Source organism: Carex rostrata, chromosome 6, assembly GCF_964058835.1.
Source record: "Carex rostrata chromosome 6, lpCarRost1.2, whole genome shotgun sequence".
NCBI lineage: Eukaryota > Viridiplantae > Streptophyta > Magnoliopsida > Poales > Cyperaceae > Carex > Carex rostrata.
Window position 1 is genome coordinate 8,890,285 of NC_135923.1, and position 13,473 is coordinate 8,903,757.

The window sequence follows — 13,473 nt, forward strand, 5'->3', positions numbered from 1 at the left end:
GCTGAGGTAGTGATGGTTTACCAAGAATACTATTTGTCTCTCGTATCTCTATACGAGCTATAGCATCACTGGGCCCCTTAATAGAGTAAGATTATCTGCTAGCGGTATAATTACAAGAGTAATTATATTTGATAATTTGCTCAAGATCAAGAAAAGATTCAGTTAGCAAGGATGACACACATCTACCTTGAAACTGATCTGATAGCTATGAGACAGAAGAACAGACACAAGTAAATTGTTTACTGGATCGTGATATTGTACTGTACAGCATCATCTGTGTAATTGGATGGTCATGATGTGTTGCCAGATGCCGCTCATGATTATAGAAGTTAAAACAGTTTTAACTCTGTTTACCAACATAACACAGATCCTATTGGGTCACACCATATAGGAGTTAATCGGAGAATCTTATTGTGATTGATTATAAATTGGTTATGATCAATAGTAAGATGGTTATAATTAATTATACGTGTTATAATTAAATTATAAATGTTATGTAAAAAATAACAAGCAAAAACATTGGTTAATTTATAAACGTGTGTGACACGTTGTATAAAAGTTAACCGGTTAATTTATAAATGTGCAGGACATATTGTATAAATTACCGAAACAACAACCGCAAGAAATATATATATAATTGTTCAGAATAATTATACGAATATTATTTGTATTCGAGCCGAGGGCATTCGGGTCTTTTCAGATTCGTGCTTATCCGCATGACATGTCATTGATCCTATCCAGATGACACGTCATCGATCTTATCCACATTACATGTCATCCTTATCCATTCAATGGCATATCTTGTAAATAGGCCGAACTTGGAGGGCATTTTGGTCTTTTGGCAACCGACCCTAAACCCTATAAATAGGGGTGGAGGGGTAGAGAGAAATTTGCTAATTCACTCATACCGTTTCGTGTCGAAACGGATCGGTATTTTCTCTCTTTCTCGGTTTCTCTCCCAAATAGTGTTTCGGTTGAGAAAAGAAAGTTATACGTAGTTGACGTATAATCTTGCGAGTTGTTGTGAAGTATATTTACGGGATCGATGAATAGTGTTTTACCGAATTTCGCGGTATGTCAGTTTTGCATATTGATAAAACTGAGCAACCGAAAATTCGTGTTTACGGGTTTTCGTCCTTTCCCCGTGAATAGTGTTTTTGCAGAATTCCGCGGTTTACGATATTTCGGGCAGAAGAAATAAACTGCTCTCCGGTTAGTCCTGGTGGATAACCGATAGAGGTATCACACGTGTGATACTCCGAGTCGATTCCTTCCCTGGTGAGGCTCTACTCACTCGGTCTGCATTCCAACTGTGATTTGGAAACAAGGTATAAATATGCTATATTAATCTATTTAATTGGTAAGTAGATTAAAGTTTTAGAAATCAATCATGGAGTAAATCTGTAAAAGGATTAAATTGGGTTTTGATGCCAAAGGAATACTGAAGGTGGACCGCCTTGGAAAGTTTCCTGACATACCCCGTTTAATCATGAGCTTAAGTTGGCCGTAGAAATTTTGTTCTACGGTCATTCCGCAACTTAAGCCTAAATGGGTTTTTGGTTATAGCACCGTTAAATCCCAACATATATTTCTTACTAGAAAGAATTGTTGCAAAAGAATCCCTTTGACAATGCAAGGCAAGCTACTGATATTTTTCTGAGCTTCTTCCCGGCGCGTGTGCAGTCAAAATCGCTCCATTTGAGGTAATAGTTGGTAAATGCCACCGTAAATCCAATAAAGCACGATCGGCTTGAAAGTTCCCATCGTTTCATCCAACAGAGGCGCGAAGTGGTGGAGGGAGGAAAGGCGCCAGAAATTGCGCTGGAGGCTTGGTTGGAGTGGGAAGAAATCGTGCTGGCGGCTTGCTTGGGTGGTCAGGAGAGGAAGAGAGGCGTCGTGAGAACTTGGGGTGCTCAACAATGGTGAAGGTGGAGATGGCAAGGAAGAGAGAGAAGCAGAGGAGAAGAGCAGGAGACGTAGACGGGAGGGTCAGAAAATAAGAAATTTATTGACTATTTCACCCTTCCGAAAAATTATTCAGTAAAACATCAGATAGGATAACAAAAGTTAAATGGACTATCTAATTTGAATCATTCAGACAAATAAAATTAATGACTATGATTTATTTTAATTTTGCTGCATTACAGCTAAAATCACTTTGCTACACTGTAGACATCCCCTAATTATATACCAAAAAATTGAAGGAGAGTAACTGGAGAGGAGTAGGAGGGAAAGAGAAAAAAATAGAAGTCACGGAGATATTTTGTTAATAAATTTTTTTTTGATATTCAGGTAGCAACTACCGGATGTTATTTTGTTAATAATTTTTAAGGGTGTATTTTATTTGTTAATTTGATGAGAAAAGCTGTCTGATCTAAAACGAACGGTTCAAGATCTGGTGACATCGAACTGTGAGTTCGTAGAAATCTGATTTAGTGTTCATAGTTCAGAGTCAGACCAATACATACAAAATACAATGAATTCACTGGACGCCTGATCTGAGATTCGCACGATTCGCTCTGAAGGCGGGGCCCGCGTCTTCTTCACTGCTCTCTCCTCCATGCTCTTACTCCGGCGAACCGGGGTCCACATCTACCTCAGCCGGAGTCGATGCGCCGGCCTGGAACTAACACAAACCGTAGCTCCAAAACCCTCGTTCTCTTCTCTAGCGTCGACTCCGAACCTGTCGATATGGCGGAGGAAGAAGGAGATGGGGAAGGAGGGAATCTTCGTCGTGCAACAGATGAAGCGCCTCGCCTCGTTGCCTTCAGCCTGCGCCTCCGCTCGCCTCGACCAATTTGTGCGCTCCCATGTTTCCCGCCTCCTTCGCACCGACCTCCTCGCCGTGCTCGCCGAGTTTCAGCGCCAGGATCTCATCGTCCTCTCCATGAAGGTCAGAATTAGAAACCCTATTCTTGCTTTTTGTTCTAATATGTGATGTATATGCAGCTGCCAACTGGTAGTAATTATTGGGGCAGTGATGTCACGGAGTTATTACGACGTGGTGTATTTCTGTTTTGAATTATTGTTTCTAATTCAAAAATAATTACAATGACTGATCTTTCTGTTAGGATTAGATGTTGTTCAAAGTTCATTTCCTTGGTTGTAATGCAAATTGGTGGTCTGCAGAAATAAAAATTTAATTGGGCATCATTTATCATGCAATTGGTGGTCTGTAAATAGAAATTTTTAATTTGCATCAGTATCATGCACATTGGTGTTTTGAAAATAGGAAAAATGAAATTGGCATCATTTATCAGTGGATACTTCTGTTTTGTATATCACTAACTCAGCCTCTATTGTAGATATATGGCGTAGTGAGGAAAGAAATATGGTACCGGCCTGACATGTACTTTTACAGAGACATGCTCTTCACATTAGCACGAAACAAGAAGCTAGAAGAGGCACGGCGGGTCTGGTCTGATCTGAAATCAGAAGAGGTTCAATTGGACAAGCACACGTATGGTGACTTGGTAAGGGCATTTTGTGACAGTGGTTTAATTGATTTTGCGATGGAGTTGTATGACGACATGAGGGGCTCGCCTGATCCACCTCTGTCGCTTCCTTTTAGGGTTATTTTAAAGGGGCTTGTGCCTTATCCTGAAATTAGAGAAAGAGTGAAGCAAGAGTTCTTAGATTTGTTTCCTCATATGGTTATTTATGACTCACCAGAGGATTTGTTGGATGATGATGATGATGAACGGATATGATTTGATTTTTTTTTTAATTATCATAGAATATTACAAATAGATTACTTATTTTCTTAGAGTTCTCTTTGCAAGGGGCAAGTGCATTTAATTTAATTATTTTCATGTTGGTACTAATGTCTTATGTGTTTTATAACGAGTGTGTATTTTGCATCTGCTCAATTGTGGGGTGCTGCTTTTACATGTTCCTCTAGTTTCTTGAACTTTCTGCAACTAGTGAAGAAATTTTAGAGGATTATGTAAGAGACTAAGAGTAAGGCTACGGTGCTATGGGTTGCATAGAGGGTTACGGTGCTATGGCTCAATATTCGAGTTTTTACAATTCTAATGGTCTATCCGAACTGTTCATCTTGTAATGTGTTTGGAGACCAAATTTTATATATTTTTTTAAAATTTTATTATTATTTTTGATAGGTAGAAAATCAAATATCTGAATGGTGCATAATTTTTCAGATCAAGTGATTTTCTACCTATAAAAAAAATAGTAAAAAATGTTTTCAAAAAATGTAAAATTTGGTCTCCAAACACATTAATATGGAGAACAAGATGAACGATTCGGATCGACCGTAAGAATTTTAAAAACTCGAATATTGAGCCGTAGCACCGTAACCCTCTATACAACCCATAGCACCATAGCCTTACTCATAATGTAAAATCTTGTTCTCCATGCTGAGTACTGGTTACTGTGGAGGCTAATTTTTTGTGCTTATTTCCTATTGGGACTCATGCCACAGCCACACATAGTTTGCTAATTCCGTGCTTTTCCATGTGGACTGCGTGCCCAGTTTAGTTTATAATTAACATGGGGGTTTAAAATACCTTTTTTCTTTGCCTCCATTATGTCTCTACTTCCGAAACTGCAATAATTCAAATTCTAAATTTAAATATTCTAATGAAACCATTCGATATGATTTATATTACCTATTAATTAGTCAAACACAAAAAAAATTATGACATTTTACTTTTAATTTGATTGGCATTTAACACTTGCATAAATAAAAATTCCACTGTTTTAGATAATTTTTTAACGTTATTTTTAATTCTTCATTTTCAAAAAGTAAAATTAAAATATAATGATTTCAATTTTTTAAATTTTCAAAATGAAGGCATATAATGAGGCACAATGGAAGCATTGGACCCTCTAATTAATATTTCTAAATGACTGAATCATGGAAGTTCATTTGAACTCAAACGAAATGAAAGACAAGTAACAAAAGAAGAAGAGTGAGTTATGTAACTATGCATATTACGATTTGTTACCGTGCTACGGCTCTATATTCGAGTTTTTAAATCCTAACGGTCGATCCGAATCGTTCATCTTGTTCTCAATATTAATATGTGTTTGGAGACCAAATTTTACATTTTTTGAAATTTTTTTACTATTTTTTTAGATTTATTGAAAATCACTGTTTTTGAATGGTCCAAAATTTTCAGATCAAGTGATTTTCTAAATATCTAAAAAAATAGTAAAAAATTTCAAAAAATGTAAAATTTGGTCTCCAAACACATATTAATATGGAGAACAAGATGAACGGTTCGGATCGACCGTTAGGATTTGAAAACTCAAATATAGAGCCGTAGTACAGTAACAACCCGTGATACGCATAGTACCATAGACTCACTCAAATAAGAAAACTAGAAGGGTGATAATGCTGTATTAATTTTTCTATTTCAAGGCTTGAGGATACTGCTGTCAAAAGGGAAAAATATATATATATATATATAGAGTGGCTAATATGCATTCAGTTGCATATGGACCGAAGTGCTTACGGTTCAAATTTGATTTTTGAAAATCCAAACGGTCGATCTGAACCGTTCATCTTGTTCTCCATATTAATATGTGCTTGGAGACCAAATTTTATATTTTTCTGAATTTTTTTACTATTTATTAAGTATTTTACCAAATTGTTGATCCAACGGTAGCTGCTGATTTTACTGTTTTGTTAAGCTACCGTTGGATCAATAATTTTGTAAAATACTTAATAAATAGTAAAAAAAATTCAGAAAAATATAAAATTTGGTCTCCAAGCACATATTAATATGGAGAACAAGATGAACGGTTCAGATCGACCGTTTGGATTTTGAAACATCAAATTTGGACCGTAAGCACTTCGGTCCATATGCAACCGAATGCATATTAGCCACTCTCTCTCTCTCTATATATATATATATATGGAATATGCTAGCATGCTATGCATAGCATAGAGCCCCTTCATGCAACGCCTTGGATTTCAACTTTTTAAAATCCTAACGGTCGATCCAAACCATTCATCTTGTTCTCTATATTAATAAGTATTTGGGGACCAAATTTTACATTTTTTGAAATTTGTTTACTATTTCTTTAGATTTATTGAAAATCGCTGTTTTCAGCAAATCTGGACCATAAAAAAACAGCGATTTTCAATAAATCTAAAGAAATAATAAAAAAATTCCAAAAAATGTAAAATTTGGTCTCCAAATACATATTAATATGGAGAACAAGATGAACGGTTCGGATCGACCGTTAGGATTTTGAAAAGTCAAAATTCAAGGCGTTGCATGGAGGGACTCTATGCTATGCATAGCATGCTAGCATATTCCTATATATATATATATAGAGAGAGAGAGAGAGAAGAAAGGGGAGGTAGCACAATTGGCTAGAAAAATGTTCTAGAGTTGTTATACCCAAAGGTCGAGAGTTCGATTCCCCCTCACGAACCTTGGTAGCTACTACCAAGTTTTCAAAAAGAGAGAGAGAGAATGGAGTTTGTGTTATACTATGCGCGAGCAACATTGCATTGGCGCATTGCTCATGAAAAGTTCATTAAACCTGATCTTATTAGTTTCTTATCAAAACCTGAAATTGCTGGTTTATCCAGGTCTACAAATTAAATAATAGAATGAAAAAAAAATCCAACTCTTTTCATTTTTTTTTAATAATAATAACTCCAATAAAAAAATGTATAATACGGTGACTTTGTTATTGTTGTGCCGCACAAAACGGTCCTCGTCTCCCCCCCCCCCCACCGGCACCCGACAGTAGAGGGAAAAAAAGGTGTTGTGTCATGCCGTGCCATTGTTAACACGTGACTTTGGTTTCGTGTCATGCCATATTGTGAACAAGTTAATTTTTCATGTGCCGTACTGTGACTAAAATATCAACGGGTGATATCGGCATGCATGCAAATGTCATGCCATGTGAGTCACGCCGTGCCCAAACGTGTCTCAACTCGCATGACCATTTAATCATAATAAAAGTTAGTTTATTCAAGATTCACCATTTAATCATTATCTAATGGTCCTAATTACACGTAACTCGCGTGACTAAAACTTTAAATAGTTGACAAGATTTGCAAGACAATATGATAATTGTGTTTTTAAAAAAAATTTTAGTAATGTGACTTTTTTTTTTTTTAATTTGATGTTTACTAAACAAGAGCTGAAATACTGAATATGGTTGCATGAACTTGGTGTATATGAATTGGTTTGTATGAACTTAATTCACATTAATTTTAACTTAGACTTTTCATTGTATTTCATGAACTGCTCTATTTTGAATTTTTTATGTATTACATGTGATGTACATGTGTGAATAAGTTGTGCTGACTTGTCATAACTTTAAGTGATGTCAATTTGTGATGATTAAGTTTGTTTCCCAGTTTAGCAACTGTCAATGCATATGAATTTTGACTTGAAATTTGAAGCCCTGAACTACACAATTTTGCTTGCAACCTACACTTGGTTTCACGAGTTGGAGCTATTAATCCAGTCAGCACACAAGCTAAAGTTTTTTAGTTGACAAGTTAAATCGAGCTAGCTCGACTTGTAACAAGTCAAATTCAAGCCAGGCTTTTTAATTAGTTGAGGCTACAATCAATTTCTCGCTGGCTCAATTCATCACAATTTATAAGTCTAAATCTAGTTAGGTCTAACTCATTTGTATTCGGAGCGGAATCAGAAAATTGAAATATAAAGATCGGATGAATAAGTGTTATGTAATTTTTTGTTACAAAGCAGATCATGTAATAATAATTTTTACAATAAGAACTAACAATTTTAAAGGATACAATTAAAAAGTTTCAATTCATAGAGGAGCTAAGCTCTCTTTTCCTAGTACATGCTTCTGCCTCTATTCATACCGGGTTTGTTTGCAATCTTGTAAGGAAATAAATTTATGTACGAATTTCAATGAAATTTTTTTCATATACGAATCTCAAAAAAGATCAACAGTTAAGATCAGAATGACAGATTCCTGCTATTCTAAAAAAATAACGGCAGATTTATTTCCATCCAGTAAAGTACATGTTTTTTTTCAAATTCATACACAAATTTAATAAATTATTAAGTATATTTTAATGAGTTTTTATTGAAACTAATAAGCATTAATACAATATTAATAATTGTAAATTTATTTAAGTCTTGAATTAATGTTTCATATTTTACAGATAAAAAATCAAAGATTATAATGATAAAAGTTATCATAAATAAATATGTTTTTTTAAAGAAAAATATGAATTCATTTTCGTAATGCACGTGCGGCTCGGAGGTGAATTGGATCATGAAATTACGGATATCCATTTACCCCCGCTCTGTATGCCTAAGGGCTTCAACTGTCAAAAAAAAATACCCCCGCTCTGAACTCTGACCTTGCTGTCTTGGGATTAAGTTCTTATTTAAGACGCCACGTGCTCCCCATCTCGTGCTTCCAGGTTCCTTAATGCTGCTCATCCAGTTACTCTCTCATTGGTCGAACACGTAGGTGGTGGGCCCCACGAAAACTTAGCCGTTGGAGAACGTGAAAATTTCACCTAGACTTGGATCAAAAGATTTCCTCGTTTTAAATGCTCTCGAATAACTTGGTCTATCACGAACCGGGTGTTGTTTCTTATTTCTAGTGGGGTTTCTATATACCACCTGCAGCTTGGAGTTTGTCTTGGAATCGGAATCCATACGGCTCATTCTCTTCAATCTTAATCTGGCAGGTACGAAATATACTGTTTATAAATTCGCTACACAAAGGACAATAGTGAAAAAGAAATGTAGGGGAATCTGCGACAAGGAGAGGTCGTCTCGTTCTTTAACTCACTTCCCCATCAGTTACTGATATAGGAGCACTGAATGAGAAAACTAGCCGTTAGTTAGCATCTTAATTCTACCTCTGACCAATACCGTTCCTGTCTCCGAGTTTGTCTCCCCAAATATTTAACAAAGTCAGAAATCCCATCTCACTGCTCTTCTTAAACCCTTTGACACCTCCTCCCTTCTCTTTCAAGCCTCTCCTTCGCTCCTCTCTCTCTCTCACTCGCTCCCTTCTCTCCTCTAATCACCAGTTTGTAACACTTTCTCTACGCATAAAGGAGAAAGGAAAGAATTTCTCTCTCTTTCCAACCTCCACCCATGGCTAACCACCATCAATTTCGAAAGAAACACAAAAGCATAAACAAATGCTCCAGCCTTTTCTTTCTATTCCTCCTGCTACTACTCCAGTTGACCAATGTTTCGTCCCAATCTTGGGATGGGGTTGTGATTACACAAGCTGACTTTCAAGGCCTCCAAGCGTTCAAGCAGGGGTTAGTTGATCCATTTAATTACCTTCAGAGCTGGAATGGCACGGGTCTTGATGCGTGCTCTGGCGCATGGACCGGTATCAAGTGCGTACTGGGGAAGGTGATTGCGATTCAATTGCCATGGAAGGGGCTAGGCGGCCACATTACAGAAAAAGTCGGTCAATTGACTGCTTTGCGCAAGCTCAGTTTACACGACAATTCAATTGGTGGTCAGATTCCTCAGTCCCTTGGCTTTTTGCGTGATTTAAGAGGTATTAATTTGTTCAATAACCGGTTCTCCGGTTCAATCCCGGCTTCTATTGGTAACTGCGTGTTGCTCCAGACCCTCGATTTAAGCAATAATTTGCTCACCGGTTCAATTCCCTCCTTTTCAAACAACACAAAGCTCTATAGGATTAATCTTAGCTACAATAATCTTTCTGGTGAGATTCCTGTTGGGTTAACCATCTTTCCTCCCCTTACATTTTTGTTTCTTAATAATAACAACCTATCTGGCTCAATTCCCGATTCGTGGGGAGAGGCAAACAAGTCATATCATCTCAATACTCTGTATTTGGATCATAATTCCCTTTTGGGTAGTATACCCGCATCCATTAGCAACCTACATTCGCTCGAACAGTTGTCGCTTAACAACAACGGGCTAAATGGTACTATTCCTTCAGAAATTGGGAACCTCTCTAAGCTCCAAACCTTGGATCTTTCTAAAAACTTCATTACCGGTGATATACCAGCAACAATTGGAAATATCTCAAGCCTTTTCCAGCTTGATTTGTCAGGGAATAACCTAACTGGAGAGATTCCTTTATCCTTCGATAACTTAGCCAACCTTACCTCTCTCAATGTCTCTTACAATAACCTCTCAGGCCCTGTTTCTCCTCTCCTCTCCAGGAAATTCAATTCCAGCTCTTTTGCTGGAAACCTCCAGTTGTGTGGTTATAGTGCCTCAGTTCCATGTCCTTTAGCCCCTTCTCCTACTGTTATCCCTTCTCCTTCAACACCTAGTAAACCGGCAACTCGAAAACTAAACACCAAAGAATTGATTCTAACCATTGTCGGCATTTCACTTCTGTTCTTGCTCCTATTATTCTGTGCTCTCATCTCATTCTCGTTCAAAAAGAAAAGTAGTAGTGATAAGAAAGGCACTGATTCAGTTAAGAAGAGCACCGCAGTTGCTGGAACCACAGCAAAGGGTGGTAAAGCTGGTTCCACAACAGGGAGTGATGTTACCTCAAGTGGCGATACCGGGGGTAAACTGGTACATTTTGATGGGCAGTTAGCCTTTACGGCTGACGACTTATTGTGTGCAACTGCTGAGATAATGGGTAAGAGCACTTATGGGACGGTTTACAAGGCAACCTTGGAGGATGGAAGCCAGGTCGCGGTAAAGCGGTTGAGAGAGAAGATTACAAAGAGCCAAAAGGAGTTTGAGACAGAGGTGAATGCTCTTGGTAAAATACGGCATCCGAATTTACTTGCACTTCGGGCCTATTATGTGGGACCTAAAGGCGAAAAACTCCTTGTGTTCGATTATTTGCCCAAGGGAAGCCTTGCTTCTTTCCTCCATGGTATGTTGTTATCTTCCTCTGATTTTGATTTACCTGTTACAGTTGCTATCATTGAAGTTCTTATTATTGCTTTCAGTCCTTGATTGGTATAGTTGGTATTAATATTATAAGGGATAATTTCACTCAATTGTTTGAATAAATTTCAAATTGAATATATATTTCACTTGATTCTGTTAAACTTGTATAGTTAGAATCACTAAATATTGCAGGAGTTATTTAGTGAGCTCTAAAACAAATCCCCATAAGCTACTGTTTGACATAATGCTTAAACCAAATCTACTGTATCTAACATACCAATTGTTGCCCTTCCCTTTCAACTTCAGCCCGTGCACCAGATACCCCAGTAGACTGGCCGACAAGGATGAAGATAGCCATAGGCGTCGCCCGCGGTCTACTCCACCTCCACTCTCAGGTGAGCATGGTCCATGGCAACTTAACGAGCGCCAACATTCTTCTAGATGACAAATCAACTATCAAAATCTCAGATTATGGCCTCTCCCGTCTCATGAGTGCTGCTGCAAACTCAAACATGATTGCAACAGCTGGTGCCTTGGGCTATCGTGCCCCCGAGCTCTCCAAACTAAAGAAAGCCAACCCCAAAACCGACGTGTATAGCCTCGGTGTGGTTATTCTTGAGCTCTTGACAGGTAAATCGCCAAGTGACACTACCAATGGTTTGGATTTGCCACAGTGGGTTGCATCTGTGGTGGAGGAGGAATGGACAAATGAAGTTTTTGATCTAGAATTGATGAAAGATGCCGCAGCCGGGAGTGCTACTGGGGACGAGTTGGTCAACACATTGAAGATTGCATTGCACTGTGTTGACCCGTCACCAGCAGCAAGGCCGGATATGCAGCAGATTCTTAAGCAATTAGAGGAAATCAAACCAGAGGTGGTAGAATCTAATGAAGGTCCGTCGTCCACCGGTGAAGCCGGTGATGTCGATGATACCGGGGGCGATGAGGAGGAAAATTAAGGAGAAAAATTGAGTGATAATTTTGGTAGTTATGTGGTAGGTTCCTAGTTCTAGTTTTTCATGTTGCTTTTATTTATTTATTTATTTATGATTTATTTATTGTTTTTCATTTTGTACATAGTGTAGTAGGGTCGTATGGATAGCTTTGCTATCTAGTTATGATGTTCTTTGTTTTCTAATTTCATGTGTAACTCTCTTTGTTATCGCAAGATGATATAGCTGAAATTCGAACAATTTTTATCTTAAGAATTCGGACTAAACTATGTTTTTTTTTATTGAGAAATGTTTAAATCCACTTCTTCAATGTCTGTCTCTGAATTGCATTAGTATACTTGGTCTTTTTAACATGTATACAGTACATTTAGATATTTTATTATTTGTTTTTAACGATGTAGCTAGTTGATTTCAACATATAATGATAAAAAAGATCAGATAATTATGTGTCACGGGTTGTTACCATGCTATGGCTCTATATTTGAGTTTTCAAATCCTAACGGTCGATCCGAACCGTTCATCTTGTTCTGCATATTAATATGTGTTTGGAGACCAAATTTTACATTTTTTGAAAAAAATTTACTATTTTTTTAGATATTTAGAAAATCACTTGATCTGAAAATTCTGGACCATCCAAAAACAGTGATTTTCAATAAATCTAAAAAAATAGTAAAAAAATTTCAAAAAATGTAAAATTTGGTCTCCAAACACATATTAATATGGAGAACAAGATGAACTCAAATATAGAGCCGTAGCACAGTAACAAATCGTAATATGCATAGTACCATAGACTCGCTCTTAAATTATTTACTTCTAATGTAAATATTGTTCTTACAAACAATTAGCTAATTCTTTTAAACATTTCTTTAACCACTCATGTGCTTTAAGAATTGTAACTATGTGTGTTAAAATAAACTAAAAATGTTAAAAGGACTGGAACTTGTTTACAAAAATAATATTTTTGTCAAAACTAACTCAGTCAATATTTAAAAAAAAATACACAGCCACACGGTCATATTTTTCATGAATTACATGTTAAAAATAATTTGTTTTGTGTTAAATCTAACTATCTAATATTTAAAAGAAATTTGAACTAGATACATTTAGGAGGTAGCACAATTAGCTAGAAAGATGTCCTAGAGTTGTTATACCCAAAGGTCGAGAGTTCGATATCCCTCACGAACCTTGGTAGCTACTACCAAGTTTTCAAAAAAAAGACTCCTCTCTCATGGCTTTTTTTTTTTGCTTATTTATTTTTCCTTCATGCAGTACCGTTTGTCAAATTGTTTCATCTACATATTTGTATACTACATCATTGGATTTTGGTATGAACTCCAATTAGCAAAAGGGAAATTGTCTAGAAATTAGGACATTGTCCTGGTAACCCCCTTTTTACAATCTAGTACCTGTAATTTCAATTTTCTGAAAGTGAAGTAACTTTGCCTTTCAATCTTGCTTTTGGTCAAGCATAAATCAAGTTAGTTGAATGTAGAGAATTGCCACTTAATAGAGAAATTCTATGAGGCCAGAACAGAGAATACCGCCAATAAATCAATTCCTCCTTAAAATTAAGGACTTCCCTAGAAGAGATAAATTGCCAAAGAGATAGATTGAGCTATTAGCTATACAGTGCAATTGGCTTTAGTCACGCCTTAATTAATTACTGACAATTACAGAAAATATTT

The 13,473-nt window shown here is 36.8% G+C and overlaps 2 protein-coding genes across 2 annotated transcripts; both read left to right on the forward strand.

Annotated features, from left to right (window-relative positions):
* The first annotated feature begins 2,461 nt into the window (after positions 1-2,461).
* On the forward strand, positions 2,462-3,798 carry LOC144555529 (Pentatricopeptide repeat (PPR) superfamily protein). Its single transcript, XM_078303909.1, has 2 exons — positions 2,462-2,893; positions 3,306-3,798. Exons 1-2 carry the CDS (start codon positions 2,561-2,563, stop codon positions 3,708-3,710), a joined length of 738 nt encoding a protein of 245 aa, XP_078160035.1. The 5' UTR covers positions 2,462-2,560; the 3' UTR covers positions 3,711-3,798.
* Positions 3,799-8,910: 5,112 nt separating this feature from the next.
* MRLK (meristematic receptor-like kinase) lies at positions 8,911-12,040 on the forward strand. The gene is made up of 2 exons (XM_078304654.1): positions 8,911-10,818; positions 11,142-12,040. Exons 1-2 carry the CDS (start codon positions 9,084-9,086, stop codon positions 11,792-11,794), a joined length of 2,388 nt encoding a protein of 795 aa, XP_078160780.1. The 5' UTR covers positions 8,911-9,083; the 3' UTR covers positions 11,795-12,040.
* The last annotated feature ends 1,433 nt before the right edge of the window (positions 12,041-13,473 follow it).